General features: G+C 61.5%; 1 protein-coding gene and 1 long non-coding RNA gene across 2 annotated transcripts in view; one reads left to right on the plus strand and one right to left on the minus strand.

The window, feature by feature from the left end:
* Positions 1-2,056: 2,056 nt before the first annotated feature.
* Positions 2,057-4,594, plus strand: LOC105854189. The gene is made up of 3 exons (XR_001145889.1): positions 2,057-2,134; positions 2,772-3,135; positions 4,518-4,594. It is a non-coding gene; the product is annotated as an uncharacterized LOC105854189 (long non-coding RNA).
* ATP2C2 (ATPase, Ca++ transporting, type 2C, member 2) overlaps positions 2,129-9,100 on the minus strand; it is a 51,873-nt gene continuing 44,901 nt past the window's right edge. Inside the window, exons 17-27 of the mRNA XM_004690336.2 lie at positions 8,819-8,975; positions 7,906-8,076; positions 7,159-7,256; positions 7,003-7,053; positions 5,966-6,132; positions 5,804-5,872; positions 5,603-5,719; positions 4,508-4,655; positions 3,583-3,681; positions 3,318-3,459; positions 2,129-2,352 (exon numbers count right to left, since the gene is read on the minus strand). Coding sequence (XP_004690393.1) covers positions 2,234-2,352; positions 3,318-3,459; positions 3,583-3,681; positions 4,508-4,655; positions 5,603-5,719; positions 5,804-5,872; positions 5,966-6,132; positions 7,003-7,053; positions 7,159-7,256; positions 7,906-8,076; positions 8,819-8,975 — 1,338 coding nt within the window. The 3' untranslated portion in view covers positions 2,129-2,233. The remainder of the gene's footprint in view (positions 2,353-3,317; positions 3,460-3,582; positions 3,682-4,507; positions 4,656-5,602; positions 5,720-5,803; positions 5,873-5,965; positions 6,133-7,002; positions 7,054-7,158; positions 7,257-7,905; positions 8,077-8,818; positions 8,976-9,100) is intronic.

Genomic DNA, 9,100 nt, shown 5'->3' on the forward strand with positions numbered 1-9,100 from the left:
ACTCATGCGGGATCAAACTCATGCGGAAGTGGCTTAAGCTTCTTAGTGCTGTGCTGTAATCCGCTGCGCCACCAGGGAGGGCCCTAATCCTGTTTCTCATGGCTTTACTAGGCTCAGCTTTTACTTCTGGAAAGGGTCTGATTTATCTTCCCCTCTTCACTCTGGTCAGGGGCTTTTCCTGGGCACGCTGCTCTGCTAGGAAGCCCCTACAGTATTGAATGGTGCACTGGCTTTTTGTGCTCTGCTCTTAATCTGATGAGAAAAGCGTGCAGCCTCTCACCATGAGTCTGACACTTCCCCTGGGTGTTTCCCCTGCTCTTCATCAGGTTGCAGTTTCCTTCTAGTCCTAGTGTGCTGAGCCCCGGCCCCATCCCCCACCTCCTGGCTCCTCACATGCCACCTGAAATTTACTGAATATTTTTCTGCTTCAGTTACTCTGGCTGCAGATTTCTCCTCGATTATAACGCGGCCGGCTAACACTGAGGGTCAAGCATGGAACTCGCCTTCCGTTTTCGGGCTGATATCTTGTGCCCTTTCTTTAGATGCGGCAGCTGCCATGATTTGCGTGTCCTTGGGTCTGTTCGTGAGGGTGTTGGTCTGCTCTGTTGACCCAGGGCGAGGTTTGCTTTTGAATAAGTTGAAGGGTTTCCGCATTTTCTAGAAGAGGTTGTGGAAATCATTATTCCTTTAAATGTTTAGGTAACTTTATTAGAGAACATCTGGCTTTGGGGATTCCCTCTTTTGCATTTTAAAGCCTGTGACTTCAGTGCCCTTCCTACTGATATCCAGACCATCTGTTTCGTCCTGAGTTGTCCTGGTCTGTGGTTTTGGCTTGGAATGACATGTATTTCCTGTAATTTGTGGAATTCATGTGCCGAGAATGCATGGTCCTGTGTGCCATCTCCTGTCGCTGATTCCTTTTATCATCCTTTAACGAGAAGCCTATTTCCTGGGCCTGCCTTTTGCTGAAGGCCCCTGCGGGACAGACAGTGCTGTGGTCCAAGGACGTAGGAGCAGGTGCGGTGAGACGACGTGGCCTCACCTCTCAGCTGTTGGTAAAGGTTGGCAACTGCTGGCAGACAGGGGCCCAAGGGGCGCCTTCCCCGGCCGTCTGGGCCCCGGTCGTCTGGCAGCGGTGGCACCAGGCGTCGCTCATGCTGGTGTCTCAGGGGGTTGGGGCAGAGGCACATCATGACCTCCCTCAGGCTGTGTTTCTCTGGTGGCATCCTGGACGCCACAGGGGTCCACTCTGACTTTGTCACCCTGGCCTGGTTCAGGTGTCACCACCTGGGCAGAGATGGTAACTTTCAGGGTCACTGTTAGTCAAACCCCAGACTGGGGGCTTCTGTGATTTTTTTTTTTTTTTTAGATGTGATTAACACCCTTCATCTATCCAGCTGGCGGTTTTAAGAAAAAAGGTGGTGTTCCCCCAGAAGGAAGGATTCCACTGTGTCCCGACTCCCCCGGGGATGTTGGGCCCCGCTGTGGTGTGAGTCTGTGCCTTGGACAAGCTTCCCTCCCTCCCGCAACTGTTGGCTCAGTGTCGCTGGAAAGCCCGGACTGCTGACAGGCTTATCATGTGGCCTCGTGTCCTGGATTGGACCCCACCTCCAGTCCTGATTGGGGGGGTTTTACCGTAGAAGTGAGGGTGGGATTGGGACACCATCTTCCCACCAGAGGGCCACTCCAAGAACCCTCGAGCGGTGGGGAGATAACCCAGCTCCCGGTTCTGAGGGACAGGCTACCTAAGTGTCCGCTCTCAAGAGCTGAGGCCTCTGGGCAGTGCAGGGTATAAGTGCATCTCACCACATGGTCACTACTCTGGGGGTGGGGGGGAGTGGGGGGAGATGCAGGCAGTAGCCAGCAACCCAGCTGCTTGGAGGAGAAATGTGAACTCCAGCTATTGAGAGAACTGTCAGGCCCCCGCCCTGTAATGTAACCAAAGACCCACTGATGGAGGGGGAAGGAGAGAGCCAGGCAGCACACTTACAATAAAAACCTGTGATTTAATAAATAGGAGATGTTTCCGAACAGGCCTTTGCTGCCCAGAGCCCACGGAGAGGAGTGGACGGAGGCAGGCCTGGCCCCGGAGCTCCATCGGAGCGTCCTGCTGGTTTCCAAGGCGGAGAGCACCGTGAGTGACCCACGGCCACCGTGTCAGAAACGCCTCTCTGTGGAGGGGCTACAGTCACGTAAAAGTAGAGCTCGGGGCTCTGAGCCAGGTCTGGCTCTGCTATACGCCTTCTTGGTGCATCTTGCTGCTCCTGACTCGGGAGCAGAATCTTTCACAGAGTTTGAGGAGCTCAGATAAAATAAACACGGATGAGGCCAGTCCAGTTAACAGCAGCAAGTCTGTCAAAGGTGAAAGATAAAAGGTCAGCGTGGGGCGGCAGGGCAGGGTGGCACCTTGCAGCTTCTGTCCTGACAGAGGCGTGGGGCCAGGACCGAGGGGCTGAGCCCCTGCCTGCGCATCCCTGGGAAGGTGCCTCCAAGCCCCACGTCCCCCACGCTCCAGAGCCAGGCCTCGCGGAGCGGGGCAGGTGCCCGTCTATGCTTCTGCTCCCACTCGGAGGACTAGTTCCTGAAGCCGGCCGTGGCCACCGCTGCTTCTAGTGTCCCTGCCTCCCGGCCCCGGCTGCTCTGTCCCTGTGCCTTACAAGCGGGGTGCCCAGCACGGTGGCATTGCTAGATCTGCCCCCTGATTTAATTGCCAGTGGGTGGAAACGCTGTTTAAAACCTGTTTTTGCTTCTCCCTCCTCACTGTGCTGCAGGGCATGCATATTGATGTTTGACTCCAGGAAGAGAGTTCACTGGCCCAGATGCAGAGGAGGTGTGGCCACCTCCTTGGCCCTGACCACTCATTCCAAGAGCCTCAGGAGGTGATCTGCTTTGGGGAGCTTCTGCCCTGGCTCTCTGTCCCCCTCCCCACCTGCTCGTGGTTATTGCTGCTTCAGGCAGAGTCTAGCCAACTTGGCAGCTTCCCAAAAAGAAACATAGGTCTGCAGGAGCCTGGATGGGGATTTAGCGGACCCCAAGGTCCTGCTTCCGGCGTGAAAACTGGGGGCCCACAGCCCAGCTCATGGAATGGCTGCTTCCAGCGGAACTGTGGAGAGCCGGCCAGATCTCTGCCTGCAGGTAAGCAGAGTCCCTGTCCCACCACCCTCGATGGCCTTGCTGCTCAGCTGGGAGCACATGGCAGGTCATGGCCGGGTCCTAGTCATCCACTCCTGGGCCTTCTGGTCCCACATGTGTGCTCTGGGCCTCCTTCCACATGTAGGACTCGCGTCCAGGAGCGGGTCTCGGCGCCCAGCACTTACCCAGTGCACCCAGGCTCTCGGTCTGGAAGACCTTCTGCAGGGGCGGGATGTAGATCACGGCCAGCTGCCCCAGCACCGACCCCAGTACCGAGTAAAGGAACATCCGATTCCTGAGAAAGCCGATCTCAATGATCAGCTTGGTCTGCAGGAGGCAGAGAGGGGGTGTTCGCCAGGACCCAGCACCAGTCCCAGATAAACACACCTGCAGGGGCCACTGAGTGGCTGGGCAGGGATCGCGGGGTCTCTGGGATGGGGCGGGCCTCACTTGGGAGCGGCAGGTCAGCGCGTTGAAGAGATCGAAGAGCACGAAGCAGGTGAAGGTCATGGTGGTGGTGCGAGGGGTGCTTGCTTTGTCTGCAGGGATCTGGACACGGTGCACAGGGTGAGCAGAGGCAGAGGGGGCCCTGCTGTTCTCATCCTTAACCCCATGCCCAGAGAGGAGAGGGGACGCACCAAGCAGGCCCCTGGCTGGGCCATGGTGGGCAGAAGTCACCGCTAGGATTTGGCCAGGTCCCGCGCATGGGGTCACATGTGGAACCCAGCAGCTGTCTCCAGCCCCTTGGTGGCACCTGGCAGAAGCCACCAGAATGATGGGGTGTACATGTCTATAGCCAGGCCCCTAGTAGATGTCACCTCCCACAGGCAGGCCGGAGGTGGACCTCGTGGAGAACGAGGCTGTGGCCTCGACCTGGCTCTGGGACCTGAGGCCCTGTCCCGACAGAGCTGAGAAGGGCGATGAGGCCATCCTCTCGCCCAGGAGCACCAGTGCCGCTCCTGCCTCAGCATACTCACTGGACCCCAGGTTCTCAGAGGCCCTTGGGGTCTTCACACAGAAGCCCCTGGGCAGAGCCCGAGAACCTGCATTTCTGTCTCCCTGGCCTGCCACTCCCCTAACCCCACACCAGGCTGTGCCCACCACCGTCCTGCAAGTGAGGCTGCAGAGGTCACGGGGCACCCGAGAAATACAGGGGAGCAGGGGCTCCCTGTAATTGCAAGGCCCCTAAAAGGAGGTTCTGGAGTTCAGGTTGTGTTGTACTGAGAGCAGGGAGAAGCAGGTGCCTCAGGCCCCGATTAAGAAGAAATCGGCACGTTTCTCAGCCCAGCTCTCGTCTGTGTGCCGCTGTCTCCCGATCCACCTATGGGGCCGGCACCTGCCCCCCAGGGCTCAGCCAGCAACGACCTGTGCTCACCTCTTTCCAGAAGATAAAGAGGGTCCCGCTGATGACGACGGCAGCCGACAGGAGAGTGCGCAGGACCAGGGCCCTGCTGAGGATGGTGTCCTTGACGCTCCGAGGAGGCTGCCGCAGCGTGTCTTTGTCCACCGGCTCCACCCCCAGGCTGCTCGAGGCAAGACAAGACCCTGAAGTAACCCACCCAAAGGGCTGTTTCAAAGAGACATGCTAGGGGGTCAGCCTGGAGCAGGGCTCACCGAGGATGGGTGTCGGTCAGGAACCTTCACGGTGTCCCTGCTCAGAGGGACACCCCTAACAGCCCCTGGTACCTCCTGGTTGGTCCCCACATTCGGTCCCTGGGCAGAAGCACTTCTCCTCTACCCCCTCTCGTCACCTTCACATGTTCTTGAACACCCCCCCCAAGGCTGGCCCATGGTGGTCCTGGGTGATCCCCCAACACTCCTCATGCCTAGACAATTTCCATCACCATGGGGGACCCTACACGTTGGGCATGGCTCATCCCAGCTGGGGGAGAAAAACAGGATGCAGGCCCTGCTCGCCCCCAAACGCACTGTCATCTGAGGGGACACCGCCTTTGGCACCCCTGGGAACGGCGAGTTCATGTGGGTGCAGAGGGCAGAACAGTGAGCACCCACTCCATGCAGCCGGGGCTGCGTGAGGAGGCGGCCCTCATGCTGCACGCGGGCCGGGCGTACACTGGCCGTGGCTGGTGACAGTCAGCACCGCTGGGAGCTCCAACACCGGGCCTCGGCCTCGCCGCCGCCCTTCACCTACTGGGAGCCAGGGGCCCCACAGAGACCATCACCAGTTCCTTGCCTCCTTGAAGGTGACGTTCCAGAGTGGAGACGGCGTATGAACGGGTGAGCAAGGGTGAGAAGGTGCGATCAGGTAGAGCAGTCAGGGCAGTCTCGGGCAGTGACCCGAATGGACAGTGGGACTGGCAACACCCATGCACAGAGGTGTCTCACCTGCCTCCCCATTTCCTCTGTGCCCAGTGCCCATGCCTGCCCCCCTTGAAGCCCTGGCCCCCTGCGCCCTGCAGGGCACAGTCCGTGGAGCGGCCCGGCGCTGCTGCAGCGCTCCCAGCCTCACCTCTGCGCCGGCGGCCCGTCCATGATGATGTTGATCCACAGGATCTGCATGGCGTTGAGGGGGCTGGGCAGGTTGCACACAGTGGACAGTGTGATGAGGCTCAGGGCGGAGATGCTCCTGCGGGGCGTGTCGGACACGGGGCGCTGTCAGCAGGGCCCGGGTGCAGCCCTCGTTGCATTCGGGGCGCTGGCCCCTACTTACGTGCTCAGCTGAAACCTGACGAAGTTTTTGATGTTATGGAAAATCCCCTTGCCTTCCTCCACTGCGCTCCTGTGAGAGCGGAGAAAAACGCCTGTTCTCAGAGAGCCCCTCAGGCCTGAGGCTCAGCTCTGGCACTAAACAAAGACCCACAGAGGAACTGACATGATGGCCGAGAAGTCGTCGTCCACCAGGATCATGTTGGCGGCCTCCTTGCTGACGTCAGTGCCTGTCTGCCCCATGGCGATCCCGATGTCGGCCGACTTGAGGGCGACGGCGTCGTTCACCCCGTCCCCTGTCATGGCCACAATCGCCCCCGACTCCTGCAAAGCCTGGGGAGCAGAGGTGAGTGAGGCCTGCTGGGGGAGGGCCTGCCTTCTAGACCCTCCTTCCCACCTCAGCCGTGCCTCTCATGGGCAGAGGGCAACTACGTGCCCCGGAGCCACCAGTGTCGCGGCCCAGTCTGCCCACGCTGCCTGAGGGGCCTGGGCGAGCCCCATCTGTAGCCCTCAACCGCAGCGAAGTGAGGTGATGGCCCCCAGGACTCTGGCAGAGACGGAGTCGGGCAGCTGGTAAAGGCCCCATGGCCATTTTGCGTGATAACCAGCACTCCATCCGCTGAAACCAAAGGTCCCCTGAATGTGGATGTTTGCAGAATAAATTGCACAGAGGTTTACTCTGTGGAATAAAAAATGCCCCAAAGTAACACAGAAAGCTATGAGTAAAGGTAAAGAGCGTGTTTTCGATATCTACACGCGTGGCACACCAGGCTCCTGCATCCTAGAGCTTCCCACCCCGGGGTGCACGATGGGGAGCCCCAGCAGCTCTGCGCCACGAGCCCCCAGGGTCTGCCGCCTCCTTGTGCCAGCCTGTCTCCCTGCGCAGAGGCAGCAGGAAGGCCAGCGGCGAGGCGCAGGAGGCACGCTGGCCTTAGTTTTCCTGCTGCGCCCCTCCCCTGCTGTTTCTGGGGTGGCAGCTTTAGTTGGGCAGGCAGAGCTCCGCCTGCCAGCCACCCCGTCGGTGAGCACACCATGGAGCCCATCCCGCAGACGGTGGCGTGGGCACGGTAACCCGCAGCATGGGGGCTGCCTGCCACCCCCCTCCCCAGGCCTGACAGGCCGCCTGGCACAGCAGCTGGGGCCTCACCCCACGCTGGTGCGGCCTGCACTGCCCTTTGGCGGGCGGCCAGGAACTCGGCCTACCTTTATGATGGCCAGCTTGTGCTTCGGACTGGTCCTGAAGAAGACAGACACCTGGGCACAGAGGCCATCGAGCGGTCAGTGCACGGGGCTCCTGCGGTTGGCCCTGGGCGCCCGTTTCCTGTCCCCCCAGTCAGTTGGACCCGGGGGGGGACCCACCTCTGCGACGTGCTTGGCCAGCTGGCCCTTGGCCATGCTTTCCACCTCATCCCCCGACAGCGTGGCCAGCGTCCCGTTGCACAGGCCAATGTGCCTTCCTGTGGCAGGAGGAGCCGATGACGCCTGCTCTGGGCCCAGACGGGAGCCGCAGCCCCAACCCACCCTGGCACCACTCCCTGCCTCAGGGAGCACATAGAGAAGCAGGGTGCTCGCCTGGTCCTGAGGACCTGCCTTCACTCCCGCCCACGGGGTCACCGAGGCCAAGGCCACGCTCCCCCCACCGGTAGATGAGGCCACCCAGAGGGATGTGACTGCTCCGGTGCAGAGCAGCAAGTGGCCACCAGAGCCACCGGATGTGCGTCTGCCCAAGTCCAGAGTCTGTTCTTTCTTGGTGCCCAGCTGCCTCGAGACAGTGGGGGTAGGGCCGAGGGGAACAGGCCACCCCCATAGCATAGGGTCGAGGAAGGGGAGCCCAGGGGTCCGGTGGACCATGCTCTGCCCCATCCACACAGCTGGGGCAGGGGTGAGGCAGCTACCGCCGTGAGGATGAGGAGGTGCTGGGGAACAGCCCGGCGAGCAGTAGGCCTCAGCGGACTGGGGTCGTGTCCCCTCGGAGAACCTGCTGACATTCAAGACGAATGTCTCCAAAGGTGGAGCGCTGGCCATGACTGCCGCCGCCCTAAGCGCTGGACAGGCCCCGCTAACGCCGCGGTGGAGGAGGGGCGGTGCCCACCCCTGCCCCGTTACCGATGGCCAAGGCCGTCTCCAGAGCGTCTCCCGTTATCATTTTCACCGACACGCCCGACTCGGAGAGGACCTGGACGGCTTCCTTCACGCCGGCCCGCGGTGGGTCGATGATCCCAACGAGGCCCAGGAAGGTCAGCTGCCCGAGCTCGGGCCCAGACGCCAGGGCCAGCACTAGGAGAGACGGAGGCCCGCAGCCCCTTCAGCCCTGCCCCACATACACCCAGGGCCTGCGTGGAAGCGGGCGCAGAGGCCTGCGGGTGGGCTGCAGCTGTCGAGGGCGCCCCCGAGTGGAGAGAACGGGGACAGCCTGCCCCACCCAAGACGCTGGTCAGCGGTGGCCTCAGACCCGCGGCGCCCAAGCACGGCGGATTCCACCTCCGTGTCATTGGCTTGCTCTGCCCTTTGGCCCCTGCAGCAGCCTCCAAAGGCGGAGAAGGCGTGTGGCAGGCACAGGGGCGAGAGGGCTCCGGGGCTGGTCCTGCCCGGACTGCTCCAGTGGCATGGAGCCTGGCTGGCTGCTGGGATGAGGCCCGGAGGTGGGGCGAGGTCTCTGACCTCACGGCATCACCATGGCGGCCAAGGAGCCTCCGCAGTACCTCCCTGCACGCCAGCACACAGCGAGGGGTGCTCAGGCCTCCCCTGCGCCCCCTGCCCACCGTGGCCCAGATTCTTGCCGACCCTCACACCGTCCCCTCACTCTGGGGTCGTGTCTGCACACTGTGCTGCCCACACCCGTCAGCAGTGCAGGCGGGCGGGGGGGGCTGTTGCCCCTGCTCTGAGCCACAGCTGCCCTGGTGCTGCCATTTGGAGGCTGGGCTGAGGCTTCGCCTCCTTACGGACTAGGGAGCCTGTCGCAATTCACCGTCACATGCAGCCTTAAGGTGGGGTGAGGGTCGGGGACACAGGCACTGACCCCGCAGGCCCAGCGACCCCATCCTCTGCTCCTCCTGCAGGCAGAAGGCCCTCTGCTGGGGCGTCAGAGGCAGGGGGATGCCCCCGTTGTTGTACGTGGCGCAGTACCGGATCACTTCTTCAAAGGCTCCCTTCATGAAGTAAATGTCTTCCTGCTCCTTGGAGAAGGCAGAAGGGAGACAGAGTTGTCACTGGGGGCTCCTGCCATGTCAGCCTCCCTGCACAAAGCCGCTGGGGGGAGCCAGAACGGGCAAAACAGCTTTGACAGCACCCCCCCACCCCC

This window comes from Condylura cristata, unplaced genomic scaffold, assembly GCF_000260355.1.
Source record: "Condylura cristata isolate star-nosed mole 26May11 unplaced genomic scaffold, ConCri1.0 scaffold00028, whole genome shotgun sequence".
Taxonomy (NCBI): domain Eukaryota; kingdom Metazoa; phylum Chordata; class Mammalia; order Eulipotyphla; family Talpidae; genus Condylura; species Condylura cristata.